At 35.9% G+C, this 18,733-nt stretch overlaps 1 protein-coding gene and 1 long non-coding RNA gene across 15 annotated transcripts in view; one reads left to right on the top strand and one right to left on the bottom strand.

Annotated features, from left to right (window-relative positions):
* LOC128248517 (uncharacterized) overlaps window positions 1-5,500 on the bottom strand; it is a 22,535-nt gene extending 17,035 nt beyond the window's left edge. Inside the window, exon 1 of one of the 2 annotated variants that reach the window (XR_008264692.1) lies at window positions 1,821-5,500. This is a non-coding gene — a long non-coding RNA (uncharacterized LOC128248517). Of the gene's footprint in view, window positions 1-1,043; window positions 1,167-1,820 lie in introns of those variants that run through there. The other variant, XR_008264689.1, reaches the window with a different exon arrangement.
* The window catches only part of LOC106881849 (cyclic AMP-responsive element-binding protein 1), a 66,362-nt gene continuing 49,020 nt past the window's right edge, over window positions 1,392-18,733 (top strand). For 4 of the 13 annotated variants that reach the window (XM_052969871.1, XM_052969863.1, XM_052969847.1 and 1 more), the window contains exon 1: window positions 1,392-1,526. Coding sequence is in view for 1 of the 13 variants with exons in the window: in XM_052969868.1 (XP_052825828.1) it covers window positions 1,421-1,530 (110 nt within the window). In the remaining 12 variants the exon portion in view is untranslated. Of the gene's footprint in view, window positions 1,531-16,917; window positions 17,077-18,733 lie in introns of all 13 variants that reach the window. The other 9 variants (XM_052969884.1, XM_052969873.1, XM_052969850.1 and 6 more) reach the window with 6 other exon arrangements.

Here is an 18,733-nt window from a genome sequence, read left to right as displayed (position 1 = left end):
TATATGTATGTATATATATATATATATATATGTATATATATATGTATGTATATATATTATATATATATGTATGTATATATATTATATATATATATATGTATGTATATTATATATATATATATATATGTATATTATATATATATATATATGTATATTATATATATATATATATGTATGTGTGTGTGTGTATGTGTGTTTACTTTCAGTTGCTTTTTATTAAAGAGACTAGACCCTGAATTGTCAATAATTATAGTCAGAAGTGAAAGTTTTATGATATACGGGCGTTAACGGAAAATAGTTCGTTAAGTTGAACACAAGGAAGATCCATCAGAGTTTTGTGGAGGGAAATTTAGAGTATTTACAAATGCAGCATCGCGAATTTAAAACATTTTGAACCAGGAAGTAAAATGTAAACTTAGCAAGGAAAGTGGGGTCGACACAGCTTTCACTCACTATTGAAACTGCTTTGCTGTTACTAATGCCCTTGAAAAAAAAACAAAAAAAAAAACGAATGTCATGACAACCTTAACCCCCTTCTATTCAGTATAAACCTCATTTTGTGAACATAAGAGCAAAGAATTGATTTACTGGGAGTAAAAAAAAAAGCGACTTCTGCAACGAAATATGAAAGAGGAGATGAAGAGGAAATCATAACATTTTTAGTAGTGTTTAGCCGCAGGTAAACTTTGAGTGAAGGCATTCCATCCCCTCCTTTTTACAGGTATATAGGACTACATTAATTAATGTGTCGTCCTGTCCTTGTATAAGATAGTAAGGCATGATTAGGAGATTTGGCTGTTATTTCTTGCAGGTTGAATGACACAGGCTCCCTCGTTGGATCGCATAATCACGACAGGGTGTCAGTTTCTCTGACTTGTTCACACCCAACTTAATAACATACATACACATGCGCGTATTTATATATTTATAGTGTCAGAACGATGAAACTATTTATACAGATAGTTCTGTAGTATTACTTATAAGAAAATAATAATGGAAGAGTGAAAAAAAGAGGGTTCATAAGTGAAATAATTTCTAAATACCTGAGAAGGGAGGGAGGAGGGAAGATAGAGAGATTAGATGAAGCTTCAAGATAAATAGTTCTTTAGCTTGACTGACGTCATCGTTTATTGAGTTTGATGTAGCAGTGTCGTCATGAGTAAGAAATACGTAGGAGTGTTTTACAGCTCTCCGCGTAGTAATAACTATTAGAGGAGGTGAAACACTTCAACAACCACAGCACAAATTTGGTGTACATACGCGTTGCTGTGTTTTTTTTTATATCTCTTCCTTCTCCACAGCGATACGAGAGAAAAAGAGCGAAGCATCATAGCTGGAGAGAGGAGTGAAAGCAAAAAGATAGATAGAGGGGGAGTGAGAGAGTAAGAGGAAGAAAAGAGGGGGAGGAGGAGTGAGTTGTATGGCGGCGTTGTGCTGTGACGCTGTAGTTGACGTGGCCACTACGTATTCTGCTAATTTATCCACTCCGATTGCGGCAAAGTTGGTGACGAAAAGTACGTTAACTGGTAAGTAAGTACTCAGATTGAACTAAAACCCAATGCACCGCCACCACCACGATCACACAGAATAAACAGACCGTCAGAATAATATTATGAGATTACACGCGGTCGATTTCCTTCTTCCATAATATATACATCCATCGTATAACCTAAAAAAAAAAATCTTAAATTTTTTAACCTAAATCTAAAAGTCAGGATTTTCATACGACTACCAAAACCCACCAAAAAGAAAACCAAAACATTAGATTATTATCTGTATATTTAAAAGAAATTGTATAAAATATGAAATCTTCGAAAAACCTGTTTCCTTTGCTCGTCTTGTGTTGGCTTAGCAATGTTGAAGCAGCGGAAGGGTGTTCGACATGGAGACCAGTTGGCTGTCGGGCTTTTAATGGAAACTGATGACAGGCCAGCTATTTGCCTCTGACGAAGTCGACAGAAACTGTCGACGTCTTCGACCGTTTTTGTTGATAGTATTGCTGTTATCATCACCACCACTATCATCATTATTATTCTTTATTCTTATAGTGCTGCTGCTGTTATAATTATTATTGTTGTTCTTGTTATTACCGTACATTATCGTTATTATTGTCGTCGGTGTTAGTTTTGTTATGAATTATTAGAAGCCATTATTATTATTACTATATCACTGTTAGCATTACATCTCACGGCACAGGTTGTCTTCTTGTTGGCGATTTCTTTATTTTATTTTTATATTATATTATTTATTTTAATTCTTACGTCTCTGCTTCCTTACATTTGTTTGTATTGGTTGCTAATGTGGAGTCAATGCAATCAAATATCAGCTCCTGGCTGAACAAAATAACCCAGCATCTATGAAAATATCCTTACCAACTTAACATTTCAGAATAGTTTCCTTTTCTTTTTTTGCGCATATTTTACTTCAGTGTCTTTTTTTTCCCCCCTCACAAACTGATTGTATCCAATACTATGTCTAATATATGTATGTATTTATATGTGTATGCAGTGTGCATACATGGTGTATATATTTTATCGGTGTTTTTTTTTCTTTCCCTTACTGATGGTATGTTAAACTAATACATTTCCAGTCATCACATCTGTTAATCTCCAACCAGTTGCTGTCGTAATTCTTTCTATTCCTCAGAATATCATTATGTTGTTGATAGTGTGTATATATATATATAATGTAACAACAAAAACAGGCGAAAAGGAATTGTAAATTACCACTAAACTTTTCTTCCATCAAACCTAAAAACCCTTATGCGTGTGATGTCCCTCTCTGCTTGTTTAGTAGCCTCAATACTTTCATCATGGCTTTTCTAAATTAATTTTTCACACACCTAGATTAGTTCTGAACTGATGGATCTTAGGTTATTTGAGATTACTTGGAGATTCTGCTATGGAGGCTCTCTCTTTTACCTATTCTTATACCTTCTTTCATCTCTCTATCTACCTATTATCTGTCTGGATCTCTGTTTCAATGATTATACATTGCCGTTGTTCGATCAGGTGAATTACTGAATTCGTATAAGTGACCTAGGATTGCTTAAACACTAGTATCCTTAATTCTCAGATAGAATTAGCCTGACGAAGCTGGCCCTTTGAGTTAGTGGTACAGTCCATTTGACTTCTGCGGTTGGTGTACCCAGTTTTCATTCACAAGGCTTAGGTGAACTTTAGACCACGGTAAGAGACACATGCTGACTATGTCACGCAATGAGATCGAATGTGAGACCCACTGCGAAGCGAGCTTCTCAACCATCTCGGTCATCTCTGTGCCTATCTTACCAATTGGGAAACCTCTATGCGGGTCATGCGACCTGCTAGAAATGGAATCCAGATCTTCCACTCGGGCTCTGCTGTTTCAAAGTAGGAAGGACACGTTGTATAGTGTAAAAGAAAAAAAAAAAAGGCTCTTGCTCAATTACCAACAAGCGTAATCTTATAAATTAACAGCTGAGTGTTTATGTAAATACTATCAATATATATGTATTGTAGCATATATTTCAGTAACGTGTTGACGAAGGTAGAAGCGCTGGAATTCCCGAGTAAACACGCCAAACACAAACATCTCAAGTCTACATCTCTGGAGACCTTCAACAAACTGTTTATCTCAAGAACGCAGTTTCATGTGGGATCAAATATAATCAGTATTTTGGGAGCATTTAATACCTGTAAAGCTAAATTGATTTCTTTTAATGGGGATTATTATTATTATTAGCCAGTGTTTTGTCTCCCTTTTTTTTAAATAAAAAAAGAAATCCATCAGATAACACTTTCTGAAATTTGAATTTTTTTTTCAATTTTCGGATCAAACCTGATCGAACATAGCTAATGGTCAACCATACCATTTCTTTCTTTTTTAATGGCGGGATATGATTTGAAGGCAGTTTGGCTGTCATTTCTAACAGGTCGAGTGACTGCGTATTGAGTTCTCCTTCGTTGGCTGGTGATGTGTGTTGATATAAAAAGTAGTCTGTGACTGATATATTTTAATGGCAGTGGAGTACAGCTTACTGTGTAGTGTGTATGTCTTGTTTGTGTTCACGTGTATAACTTGGAAAATTTCATGTATAGACTTTATATATATATATATTTATTCTTTTAATGGTTTCAGTTATAGGACTGCGGCCTTACATACTCGATCGCACACACATGTGGCATACCTACATATATAATAGATGTATATATCGTATATAATGTGTATTAATGTATAACTTATAACAGATATTATTTTCTCTCTCTGTCTATCTATATAATGTATGCCAAATGGTATAGCTGATGTATGTGTAGTTAACTGTGGACACCGAAGGTAGTTCTAACTACAAGTTGACAGGGTGACTCAGTCAGCGTTAATGTTGTGATCGTAGGAGGGAAGCGAAACCAAGACGTGGGTGTGCGGTGTTGGTAACGTGAGTCATAACGTGTGTGTGTGTGTGTGTATAGAGAAACCTAAAGGATTCTGAGTCAGCATTGAAAATATTAAATTGTAAGAGAGGAAAACGGACAAATTAAGAAATGTCTCTGCTCTACACACCTGAAGTGAATATTGTACACAACAGATCCGATTTAATTTCTGTTGTTCTCTGGGTGCTTTAATCTGTCGATTCTACTTGATAAAGTAGAACACATCATGTGTAGTTAGCTGATGGGTTGTAAATTTATCATCGTTTAAAAAGGTTCTCATGTCTCTCTGTGAAGAAGATGTTAATCCATTTTACGAACTTTACAGAATATATATTTTGTTGACATCTTTATTTTTTTTTTCACCTCATAGGTCAGCGTGATCATGCATCTATCGGTGCTGATACAAACCGGACACTGAACTAGTAATGGTAAATACACTGGGACGGGTGGTGGGTATGTAGGGTAGCAATTACTGTGTTGTTACGTTTTCGACAGTTTCTAGCGTGTCATTTCGAGGGCTGAACTTAACGGCTGTGTGAGTTGCTTAAACTTAAACCGCTAAATTTGAAATACCAGTCAGACTGCTGTTAACAGGTGGACACAGCGGTCTATAAGTAGACACCTTATAAGAGTGAGACAAGCGGCGATAGCTTTTCGAATCTTCTTTGTCACCCTTGTTATGAAGCAGGATGGTATTTGACGCTTTCCACTCTGAGGCTATTTTACCCTTTTTTAGATGGCGATTGAGGCATAGAACAAGGCTTTTCCGCAGCTCTTCACCTTTGCATCTTAACATCTTTAGTGTAAAGCCATCTTTCCCAGGAACTTTGTTTCCATCAGTTTGAAGGCATTTTCAGTTTCACTGATCAGAATAGGTGAAATACCCATTTGTGGTAGTGGGGGACCGAGCTTCACTGATGATTTAAAAAGGACCGTGTGGCAGGTTTGGCGGAGGTAAAGAATATGTACACCACCCGTTTTCGGCGTAACAAAAACCCTAACCCTAATCTCCGGATGTACGTAATCTTTACTTTCACCGCAGGTTTTACACACCTCCTCCATCCTTGTTCTTAAGCATCGTTACCTCCGACCTATAGAGTGCCAACCCTCTCCTGCATATTTTAAAACTTTTCCTTTCTTCTGCAACTTGCAACAGTTTCTTCAGTCTGTGAATCTCGAAGGCATTTTTTAGATATTGTCTGATCGCTTTGCAGAGAATGAAATACTCGAGGTGATCTTTCGTGTTTCTCTTCATAGTTTTCTATCTCTTGCATTTTCTTCGTCTTCTCTGAGTTTCTTCCGTCAGGCTCTCACTAGCTTGCAGGTTTTGCTTTCCATATTCAGTTTTTTAATTTCTGGACCAGCAAATTGTAGTCCTCATCGAGCTCCCAAATCTCCTTCTTGATAGCTTCCTATAACTTCATCATATTAAAGACATTGACGCGTTGATTCTTCATTGAGATGTGCAGAGCCTTTTTCTCTCTGATTTCATTATCATGATTTCTGTGTTGAATGGCGCTACTACTGAGACATCTTGCAGTATGCGCCTTTAATCGACCAAGATATAGTCAATTTCATTTTTGTGTTGAGCTTTTAGGGTTATCCATGTTCATTCCCTTCTAGGTTGCTTCCTGTATAAGCTGTTCCCAATGTAAAGTTTTCTTGTTTCTATCATGGTAACCAAACGTTCTCTTTTGTTTCAGTATATGTGTATATATATGTATAAATATTTGCGTGTGTGTGTGTATGTATGTATGTATGTATGTATGTGTGTGTGTATGTATATATGTGTGTGTATATATGTATAATCAGTGGCATATGGTGGTTGTTGTATTGGGTGTGCTGTCACATCCAATGCTACCAAATTTCAAGCAGGGTATAACAAAAGTTTTCCATTTATAATGAATTTACCATCTTCGATCGGTATGCAGCACACACCTAACACACCTGGAATATATGCCCCTGATATATAAGTGTATATAACAATGTGTGTGTGTGTGTGTATATAGAATATATAAGGAGTTTTTGTCAACTTATGTAGAGTAATAGGTATGTACTATGAGTGCTCAGTTTGGTTCACCACTAAAACTCTGGTTTGAACTGTAATTGAAAGTATGATGGCTAGAAGTTGTTTTTCTTTGAGCAGGTAGTATAATAATGAAATAGCAAAATGTTTGGCATCACTTGAAAAAGACATTTGATTTAGATAGAGAATAGAAACAGCTGTTTCAAGAATAGCCTAGTATGATTCCATGAACTGAGTTTTCTGACATCAGAGTGGGAGAAATCAGAGAGATGTAAAAATGAAGGGAATATCCTCAGTTGGGGATAAGTTAGTGATAAAGTGAACTGGCAGAATCATTAGCATGCCAGACAAAGTGCTTAGTGACATTGTTTTTGGTATTATGTTCCGAGTTCAAATTTGACGAAAATCACTGTTGCCTTTTATCCTTTTGGGGTTGATAAAATTAGTACCAGTTGAGCACTGGAGCTGATGTAATTAACTAGCCTCCTCTTCACAAATTTCAGACTTTGTGCCTATAGTAGAAAGGATTCTTCTATTTACTATTATATTAGCAGCATTTCATCCATCTTTACTTTCTGAGTTCAAATTCTGCCAAGGTTGACTTTGCTTTTCATCCTTTTGGGTTCAATAAAATAAGTACCAGTTGAGTACTGGGGTCAATGTAATTGATGTAGACCCTTCCACAAAATTGTTGGCCTTGTGCCTATAATAGAAAGGATTATTATGGTGAGTGAAAATAAGTTACATTCACTAGTGAAAAAATCTTGTGTTTCATTTAAATGTTATGAACCATATAAGTTGTTTATTAGCGTTTCTTTTTAGTTTTCCTAGCATACCTCCCAACAAGGGTGGGGGAGGGCTGTGTTTTTTACTGTTTAATCAAGGAGGGAAAGCAGCACCCATGCACCTTTATTATTATTTTTTTTTGTCAATGCCTCTGAGACTTGTGGGAGAAAAGGAGTAAGTTATTTGCAAAGTGGATACCTGGTCTAACTGGTTGCTCCAGAGTGAACTCTGCTAAAAGTGGTGGTGTTTAGCCAAAAAATGAAGTGAATCTACTGTCGTGAACCTGTTAGAGAAATTTGGCTGTTCCATTGATGTTTGACTGTGGAGAATGTTATGTTTCTTACTCTTGGCCACTGTTGGCAGTTCCTGTCAGAGCACACAAGCTTTATTCCAACCATGAACACAAAAGTCCCAAGAAACCACAATGCAAAGAGCTAGAAGAAATATAATGCATCTCTTCCAACATTAACATTTCTGTATTCCTTGGATTGGCATTTTATTTCATTGACTCTGAAAAGATGAAAAGGCAAAATTGATCCAGATAAGATTTGAACTCAAAAAGTAGAAAGCTGGAACAAATGTCACGAAATATTTTATCGCAAGCTCTGACAATTTACTAACTTGATATTGGGTCTTGTGTATGATGAATATTTAGTGTATGTTCTTGTGTGTATGTGTAAAACTCCAAAGAGACTGGGGTTGGTCTGCATTGGCAAGACATGAATTGTTAATTATATTTGACAAAAATCAGCATTTTCCTGAAGAAGGATTCAGTTTGAAACATTTTCCACTCTTCACATCAAGTTCACTATTTTTGTCAATTTTACCCACACATATATTATATATATATTTATAAGGACCCCCTTCAATCAGAAATCCTTCAAAGTGGTGCTCCAGCATGACCATGGTCAAATTAGTGAAACAAGTAAAAGAATTTATATATATATATATTTTATTTGTTTCAATCATTTGACTGTAGCCATGCTGGAGCACCTCCTTTTGTCGAACAAATCAACCCCAGGACTTATTCCTTGTAAGCCCAGTACTTATTCTATTGGTCTCTTTTGCTGAGCCGGTAAGTTACGGGGACATAAATGCACCAACATCGGTTGTCAAGCAATTGTGGGGGGACAAACACAGACACACAAACATATATATATATGATGGGCTTCTTTCGGTTTCTGTCTACCAAATCCACTCACAAGGCTTTGGTTGGCCCAAGGCTGTAGTAGAAGACACTTGCCCAAGGCGACACGTAGTGGGACTGAACCCAGAATCATGTGGTTGGTAAGCAAGCATCTGTAAGCTAATGTAGTTTATTACATAACTTGTAGTTACTTACTCATTTATGCTCTGTTCTCAACAAACATTTCCTTTCAAAGCATATGTATATTTAGTTCTAATAGCAGGTTATTAGTATCACTGTGTCTGAGCAAAATGTTAATACGTTTGTGTGTGTTGGCTTGTACAAAGGCATTTCTTGGGTTATGGAGGCATCACATTCTTGGTATTCTGTATTGCAAATTCTATTTTCTGAATGATTTCCATGTTCAAAATTGTGATGCGTTCCAATGAAATTTCTTCAGAAGACAAAAAGAAAGAGAAAAAGATTGTAATGCAATCACTTTTATGTGTGAAAAGAACAAATTTTCAGCACACAACAGTACAGCATAAGAACATTTGAAGAAAGATATTACTGAATAAATACAAATAGGGTTACAACATAAGTACAGTATTTAAGGTGGTGAATAAGTTGAATTGTTAGAATGTCAAACAGATTGCTTTGTGTTATTCATTCCGGCACTCAGAATTCAAATAGTGCTAAGGTCGACTTTGCCTTTTATCTTTTCAGGGTTGATAAATAAAGTATGAGTCCTGTACTAGGGTTGATTTCTCTTTCTGTTTGTTTTTCTTTTTTCTTCTTTTCTCATCTGTTCCTCTTTCTGGAAGAGATGGGCTATAATCAGACCTGGAGAAGGATGGACTGCACGCAAGTCTAAAAATACCCCAAATATACCATGTATCATGACTGAACCCCCTACAACTCCATCAGGAGGGTCCAAGGCAAGTGTTGTGCATATTCACCACAAAAAAGACATCAACTGCTGTGTGATGGGAGGTGATGCAACATAATCCTTTTATAACCCCTCTTTGTACCACTGTCTTCACTTCTGTTTCATGGACTCCTCTCATTCTTCTTGAGTAAAAGTTAATGCACAACACTGTGTTTGTAGTTAAATCCAGGAGTGGGGAATCTTTTTAGTGCAGCTGGCAAAAACTTCCAAAGAAAAAGGTCCACAAGTGGATCGCAAGTTCTAACTCTTAGTTCTGTGTAAACCTTGTATATATTTATGTATAATTTGATATACATTAATAAAGATAGGTTTAACACATTAAGTTAATGTGTAACATCTTCATTAATGCTGCCACTGAATTTAGGACATCTATATTACTTATGATGTATTCTATATTTTTCTGCTCGAGTGTAGTTGGGTCTCGAGGGGGTGGTACAAACCTAACAATATGTATTTTATAGTGAAAACAAAATTTCCATTCAAATGGCAATTACCGGATGATTTTTATTTGAGTCTGACCATTTTAAGTCATAGAGGAAACATGACCTATGTCGCAAATAGGCATACGAATATTGTATAAATTTTATAATTGAAAAATTTACTATATTTTGTACATACAAGTATACCAGCCTGTGAGTGCAATAAAATGCTATAGACAAAAAAATCAACACCAAATAGTGCAACTGTAGAATTTGAGGAATATTGTGTGGTTCTGTTGGCAATAAGTAGTGGTCTTGTATACTCCAGATACAAGACTGGAAACCTCTTTCGAGGTGAAGTAATGATGGTAATGATGTTAAAGTATGGAAGGAAGGACAAGTATGATTAACTCCAGCAGTTAAACCAGCCATATCAGGCCAAAATATTCTTCCTATTTTATGTTCAAGCCAGCCAGATCTGGCCACTCATACCCACCCTATAATGTCGTTCTAAAGATAAACAGTCACATCATCTTGAAGCTATGCAATAATGCAGGATCAATTCAAAACAATATGAATAAATAAGCATTGCATTTGACAGAGCAATCTGAATGCTAAAGGGTTAAAGTCAGTAACAAGACCCAGGTCAGTTGGAAATTAAGGCATGCAGAAAAATGGTATTAGTGAAGGAGAGTACAAGTAGTTGTGAGAAAGCATGTTGAGAGCAATGCAAAGAAAATTCAGTTGAACTGATGTATGTAGAAATGAGGTGTGTGACATTGAAGGGAGTGGGTAGATGTTGGCAAGAATGTTAAGAGCGATTAAAAACAAGGTCAGTTGAATTATTGCCTGTACAAATAAGATGAACAGGGAAGAGGATGTGGGTGAGTGTTTTTGAAAAAAATTAGAGAGTAATGAAAAACAAGGTGTGAGGAGAGGAGAAGGGAAAGGAAGTGGGTATGTGTTGGGAAAAATAAAAAATTGTGTGGCACCTTGGCCAAGTGTCTTCTACTATAGCCTCGGCCCGACCAAAACCTTCTGAGTGGATTTGGTAGACGGAAACTGAAAGAAGCCCGTTGTATATATGTTTGTGTGTCTGTGTTTGTCTCCCTAGCATCGCTTGACAACTTATGGTGGTGTGTTTACGTCCCCGTATCCCTGTAACTTAGCAGTTCGGCAAAGGAAACCGATAGAATAAGTACTAGACTTACAAAGAATAAGTCCTGGGTCGATTTGCTTGACTAAAGGTGGTGCTCCAGCATGGCTGTAGTCAAATGACTAAAATAAGTAAAAGAGTTAAGAGCGAGTAAATAAATTAAATTTAAAGAATTGAATAGGCACAGGCATGGCTGTGTGGTAAGGAGCTTGCTTCCCAACCACATTGTTCCAGGTTCAGTTCCACTCTGTGGAACCTTGGGCAAGTGGCTTGTGAGTGTATTTGGTAGATGGAAACTCAAAGAAGTCTGTTGTATGTATCTATGTGTGTGATTGTGTTTGCCTTTCTTCACCACTTAACAATCGGTGTTGGTGTGTTTACATTCCAATAATTTAGCAGTTCGGCAATAGAGGCCAAGAGAATAAGTACTAGGCTTTAAAAAAATAAGTCCTGGGTTCAATTTGTTTGACAGAAACCCTTCAAAGTGGTGCTTCAGCATGGTTGCAGTCAGATGACTGAAACAAGTAAAAGAAAAGAAAGACTATACACAAAAGAAATGTACCGAGAATTGAGACAGGAAAATGAGAGAAGTGGTTGTGTACATTAAAGTATCATACCAAATATTTTCCCCACCAAAAAAATTATGATTTGGGTTTTTTAAATTGTTAAAATTTGCTTGAGTTTCTGTAAGGGTAGAATTGCCAGCCATATCCCCAAATTAGGGGTCATATTTCAAATTTTAATTTCCATAGGTGCAGAATTCTGTAACTAGAGTTTCTGTAACATGGAGGATATCTGTATATCAGTATTTTTCCATCCACAGAAAGAATGAAAAAAGACACTAGTTTACAATTGTCACAGTACAGCAACAGTGAAAGTCAGCAGCATATACTGACACCTTAAAACTTGATAACTCTGTAATTATTTGTATCTAATGCATCACCTTTACCCTTGTAGCAGTTGACTACGGTGCTGCTACACCAGTCATTGGGTATGACTCCTTCATGTATCACCTGATTGACTATATAGGTGACTAGACTATAGCCAACACCGCCAGATATTTTAAGCATCTCTGCGGTGATTCCTGATGGGTGGGGGTGAGGGGGCTTTCCCTGTCTTCACACTCTTAATTGCTTTATCTACCAAGGTACTGTCAATTCAGATAGCTGATCCCTCTGTTGGGCCGACATTTGGCAGACTCTCTCCCATTCATTCTCTACATTTAGCAACCTTTCATAGTTGTGTCTCCAAGTTTCTCTCCTTGCAGCCTCATTAAATGCAAGTAAGCCATCATCCATGTGGACACATTTCTCTCCTATGACATCACGATCCTCCGCACAGACATCATCATAAAACCGGCCGACAAGAAGAGCATGGTTTACTTCTGTTAGCATTCTGAGGGAGGCTTTTTTTTTTTAGTTGTAAGAGATATGCTTAAAGGGAGGGTACTTCTAGCAACTCTTTAAGCACTTATTCTGCTTGTCCTTATATATATATATATATATATATATATATAGATATATAAAATAGTAACATATTGATTTCAAATGAAATTGTTGGGAGAAAAAGGAAAACAAGAATTAAATAGAAAAGAAAGAACAGATTATTCAGTTATGAAGAAACAAGTGCAAGAAAGGAAGAAATAAAGAGAAACAAAGAAGAGCATTTTCTGCTGATGTTCATGTAGGACCCATGCAAGCATTGAAAAGTAAATGTTAAACAAAAATAGTGTATGTATATATCTATCTGTCTGTCTATACGAGGTGGTGCTGAAAAGGTCCTGGCTTTAAGGGTATTGTGAACGGCCTGGCTAGAGGCCCAACCATCCGAGTTCTTTTACAGGGCTCAGAAGAACTGAAGGACCGCTGCAATATCCATGTGAATCTGAGAGGGGAACATGTTGAATACAATCATAAGTAACTGATCCTCATGTATTTTTTTTTACCCAAAGCCAGGAATTTTCCAGTACCCTCTTGTATATGTATCACCATCATTGTTTTGACATCCACTTTTCCATGCTTGCATAAGTCAAATGGAATTTGTTGAGGCAGATTTTCTATGGCCAGATGCTCTTCCTGGCACCAACATTTACCTGTTAGCAAACAGAGTAATATTTCCTCCTCCTTCTCATCATCATCATTGTTTAACATCCTCTTTCCATGCTGGCATGGATTGGACAGGATTTGACAGGAGCTGGCCAGGCAGAAGCCTGCACCATACCTCTGTGTCTGTTTTGGCATGGTTTTTATGGCTGGATGTCCTTCCTAACACCAACCACCCCACAGAGTGGGCTGAGTGCTTTTGAGGTGAGTTTTGGTATGGATTTTACAGTTCGATGCCCTTCCAAATGCCAACCACTTTACAGTGTAGACTGGATGCTTTTTAAGTGGCACCTGCACTGCATGTTCACCAAGTAACTTTGCAAGACAAAGAATCTTTTATGGTTTAATCTACCCTTCAGTCTGTGAAAGGCAGATTGTTGCCAACATTGGTTGTAGCTCCCTGAATGCTCTTATTCTGGCTACTATACTTTTGGAGCATCCACCTCACTTGTTAATTACATCTCTTAGATAACAAAAGCTATCAACTACTTCTAGTATTCAAATGAGTCAATTCTAGTGTATTTGTAGTATGTACTGCAACATTGTATCTTTTACATACAAAGCTTATCTTCCTTGCTAATCTGCTTGTGATTCTACCACATTACTTGTGTCCATTGAGTACAGCATTTGAAGTTTATACCTACTCCTTTTCTGTGTATCAAACAAGGCCATTTCCCTGAAGGTACTAGGGTCCTCTCTTCTTTCCTACTTACTAAGACCTTTGCTTTTGCTAAGTTTACCTTCAGACCTCTTGATTCTAGGTTTAGCTTCAATGCTTGGAATTTCTCCTTCAGTTCCCTTATAGATTCTATAGATTTTATGTGTGTGTGTCTATATGTATACACACTATTTTATCGAATCCAAAAATACTTTGCAAACTATTATTCAGAGTTTCATGTAACCATTTGTCAGAGAGTTGTGATTATTTAGACTGAATTATTGCAACTATCCGACAAATGGTTACATGAAACTCTGAATAACAGTTTGTGAAGTTTTTTTCTTGGTTTCAGTAAAATAGTATTTTACTCTACCTTTGGTATTCAAGTACTATTTTTACCACTTTATTTTGCATGTATGTGCTTACATGTATATCTATGTATAACACACACACACACACATATATATATAATAAAATGTATGGTATATACCTGGTAGCTTACTGCCAAAACACATTCACACTCACAGTGTTCGTTGTGTATTTGGTTAATAAGAGAGATGGAAGTTGTGAGAATATTTATTAATCACTACGATTGTTTTGACCCATCTAGCATTGATCCCTCATAGGTGGGATGCTTAACTACTGGTTCAGGAGCGCATACTCAGGAGGGTATACTCTGCCACATCTTCACCACGATCCTCTTTCTATTCCAACTGGAGTAACCACATATATCCCCCAACAGCAAAACACCTGTTCATACTTTAACATCTCATTACTTGGTATAAAACCACCTACCTCAATACTACTTGCCCTCCTCCTCAGTTAAGGGGCTCTTGTCTTGTTTTGTTAGCTACATGGTAATCTTTCTAATACTGGTACCACATAGAAAAGCACTCAGGACACTGTAAACTGGTTGGCATTGGGAAGGGCATACAACCATAGAGACTATGCCAAAGCAGACATTGCAATTTGGCACAATCATCTGGCTCACTGTCTAAACCATGACAGTATGGCAAAATGGGCATTAGATGATGATGATGAGATAGACATTTTGATACTAGATGAAGTTGTAAGTCAACAAGCTTATATCTGGATACAAGTTGTTTAGTTTAATATTTCAAAGCATTAGGGCAGTGACCTGGCAGAATCATTAGCAGACCAGGCAAAATGCTTAACAGTATTTTGTCTGTCTTTACATTCTGAGTTCAAATTCTGCCAAGATCAAATTTGCCTTTCATACTTTTGGGGTTGATAAAATAAGTACCACTTGAGTATTGGTGTTGATGTAATTGACTTATTCCCTCCCACGAACTTACTGGCCTTGTACCAAAATTTGAAACCAATATTTCAAAGCATTGAATAAATGCTGAATCTTATTTCACATAAAGCAAATTTTCTGTGCAGGTTATTCAGTAACTTTTTTCTCCTTTTTCCTTATTCAAAAGTGGTTGTTGCCATTGCAATAGTTGAGGTATCACACACATCTGTGACAATGAAAAACTGCTACTTCCATAGTTTCTTTGCTCTTGAGAGCATATGGTTGGTGTATAGTAGGCAAAAGCAATCATGTCCTTCCAGTCGCTCACGCAGCTGTGTTTTATCCTTTCCTCCTGAGTGCTCATGTATTGTTATCAACGAGAGTCCTTCATCATTAGAGTGTGTGTGTATGTGCATGCATGTGTTTGTGTGCGCGTGTGTGTCTATTTACTAGTGTGTTCCTTTATGTTAGTAAAAACACATGACTTAATTATTTGATAGAGATTGGTAAAATACATACCAGTATGCTGTAGTCCACTGTCTGCAACTAGTAAAAAAATGTATAAAATGTTTTGGAATTATAAATCTCTTGAGATCAATTGGAAGAGAGAAAGGATGTTGGAATGTTGAGATACTGTGCTTAACTGTTACTTCATTATGTCTATCCTTTACTAATCTGATTTCTTTGTAATAATTCAAATTATATAATTTGCATGCAATAGCTAAAGAAATTCATATTTTTTTTTTACTTAGACTATCAATCTGTGAAGTTTGTGAATTTCTATATGTTTGTATACCATGGTGAGAAGAGGAACCTGACATCACAAAACTTCCTTTTGTGTGTGTGAGATACTGACTTGGATTGAATTAATTTTTGAAATTGTCTTTTCTTATCTGTCATTTCTTTGAGAACATCTTGCAGTCTGTGTTGAAATGTTTTCTGTTGTCTTGTGTGATGCTGGAACTTTTATATTACTCCACTATTTTAGTGTAATATACAGGGTGTTTGGGCTAAATTTGACAGTTTGCATAAATGGAAAAGAAAATACAATATCCCATCCAGAAATAAAAGTATTTAACAAATTAAAAAATATCAACTAAATTATGGCTGGGTGATAACAGTTTACCCACAGTAGTTGCCTTCACCTTACACCACAGCCTCATGATGGCGGCTCCAGAATCACGCATGCATTCCTCACTGTGTCACTGGGAAGATCTTCAAACACTTTGATTTTAGCCACTAGCTTGGCCTTGGTATTGCAGACTGAGCAGTTGGTGTCATTCTCAATCATACCCCACCCAGGATAACTATTGGGGGAATCTGGAGGCTAGAAATTGGGGCTGGTGAAGTCATAGAGATTCTCTGACATCTACTTCTGACTGTTTCCAGAGGTATGTATGGCAATGAGCCGAATCCTACTGCCATACAATTGGCCTTCCAGCATCAACCTTCTCCAGACATAGCTGTCTAAATTGAGTCTAATGCTCCATTCAATGTTGTGGGGATGAATTTTGGCATGTGGACATAGTCAGAACACTTATTGTGTTCTTTCTTGCTGGCAATGGTTTCATAGTATCTGTTGCAGCTGTCCAAGTTACATCTTACAGCCTTTGTAGTGTTCACAGAGCACTGAACAGCTGTCATGATGTCAGCATTTTGATAGCTAGCATGAATCATCATGACACAGATAACTCTTTTCCTATATTCAGTTGACTTTCAGTCATCCATGTCACTTAACTTTTTCTCAATCATGACTCTAATCTTTACTTCTCCAATGTCATTGACCGTTCACCAATACATCAAGCTGTGCCTGAAAAAGGAAACATTAAAAATCATCAAATTTAGCCTGAACACTGTGTATTTACTATAGATTTTCAACTAATGCTCTTGTTTACTAATCAGTCAGAGATATTTGTAGAACTTTTTTGCCTATTTCTTGTGAAAGTTTTCTTTAGGAAATGAGGTGTGTTTGTGTGTGAGATTCATACTGAGATAGATAAATAATATTATCATTTGTTTCATTCACAGCAATATACTAATTTGTTTGAATGTCTAATAAACACTTTAATATGCAGTACAATAAATGATGAACATGGATGGAATAAATATGGCTATTACAGAGATTGGCTTGATTGTCCTTCTGGATACCTGTAGTCAACTCTAATTTGTACTATTATTGCCAAGCTGGTCAGTATATTCTATTTGTAATGCATATATATATATAAATTTAAAAGCTTTGGAGCAAACTTATTTCCTTTCTTAGTTTGCTTGAAAAAAAATCTATTTAAGTCTATATGCACATGGAATTAGGGTTGGACTATCTTATTCTAATTTACTAACTCTTATATTAATTTATCTTTCATTGTAATTTATTCTATTTATTTATTGCTTCTAAAACTTGCTATATGAAATATTTACATACCATTTATATAACCATTGTAACATCAAAACCAACACAAGCATTCACATACAGAAAGTATCTATACTTGCTTATAGCTGTTTTTGGATTTGGTTCTGACTTGATATTAATATTCACAAGCTGGTTTTTACATATTTGCAACTAAAAATCTTTAAAATTAAAATGAAAATGGCATCATAAAATGTAAGCTTGTTGATAACTCATGTACTTTTCACTAAAATATTTCTCATCAAACAAATATATGAAAATCATTTTTTTTTTCAGCGTAATGTTTTAAATTGTTACTTACTGTTAATTTCTCATGGAATAGCTTGATATACTGTTAGTATAAGACATGTTCAAACTTCCCCATCCACTAAATGCAAACAGAAAATAGTACACTGACAGTCATGGCAGTTTTTCTGCATGTCTTTTGCTGAAAGATCAAGAATATAAGAATATATTTACTGTATATCAAGATAATATTAATTGGATTAAATATAGCTATTTCATCATCATCATCATTGTAACATCCACTTTTCTATGCTTGCATGAATCGGGTGGATTTCATTGAAGCATATTTTCTATGACTGAATGCTCTGTCCCCACTCCTTGCTTCTTTCCAAACAAGATAATATTTCCCTTGATATGGAATATTGAAAATGAACAACGCATTTTTCCAGTCATCATGCAATGTCATGACAAGAGTGTACATACATACATGCACAGTTAACTTCCACACCCATACTTCCTATAAATATGTATGTAACTATTTTCTTTTTCTAGTTTCCATTTACCAAATCCATTCACAATGCTTTGATTGACCTGAAGCTAAAAGAACAGTGTTATAGAAGATTGGGTTTATTTGAATCCTTCATGGAGTTTAGTGTAAAATTGTCGAATCATAGGTTCTGGGTGATGATTTTGTAGGGAAAGAATAATCTGAGCTAGTTATTAGAAAAGATAAGTAACTTAAGAAATTGGAACCATGGAGTTTCCTTGTCATGCCATTTCAGTTAGGAATGGGTTCTTTTATATTCATTTAGTTTTAAGGAAACATGTTTGAAGATAACTAAATGAAACACGAATATGATACTGGAGAAAAAATAGCAGTGTATTGACAGTATTTGTGTTAGTGTGTGTTGAGCCTATGTATGTATATGTATGTATGTATGTATGTATGTATGTATGTATGTGTGTGTATGCATGTATGTATGTATGTGTATATATATATATGTATGTATATGTATATATATATATATATATGTGTGTATGTATATATATATATGTGTGTGTGTGTGTATGTATATATATATGTGTATATGTATGTATATATATATATATATATATATATGTATATGTAGGTATATATGTATATGTATATATGTGTATGTATATATATATGTATGTGTATGTATACATATATATATGTATGCGTATGTATAT

The sequence above is a fragment of the Octopus bimaculoides genome, chromosome 1, assembly GCF_001194135.2.
Source record: "Octopus bimaculoides isolate UCB-OBI-ISO-001 chromosome 1, ASM119413v2, whole genome shotgun sequence".
NCBI classification, from domain to species: Eukaryota; Metazoa; Mollusca; class Cephalopoda; order Octopoda; family Octopodidae; genus Octopus; species Octopus bimaculoides.
Note: the sequence above shows the minus strand (reverse complement) of the source record. Positions and strands in the feature narration are given on the sequence as shown.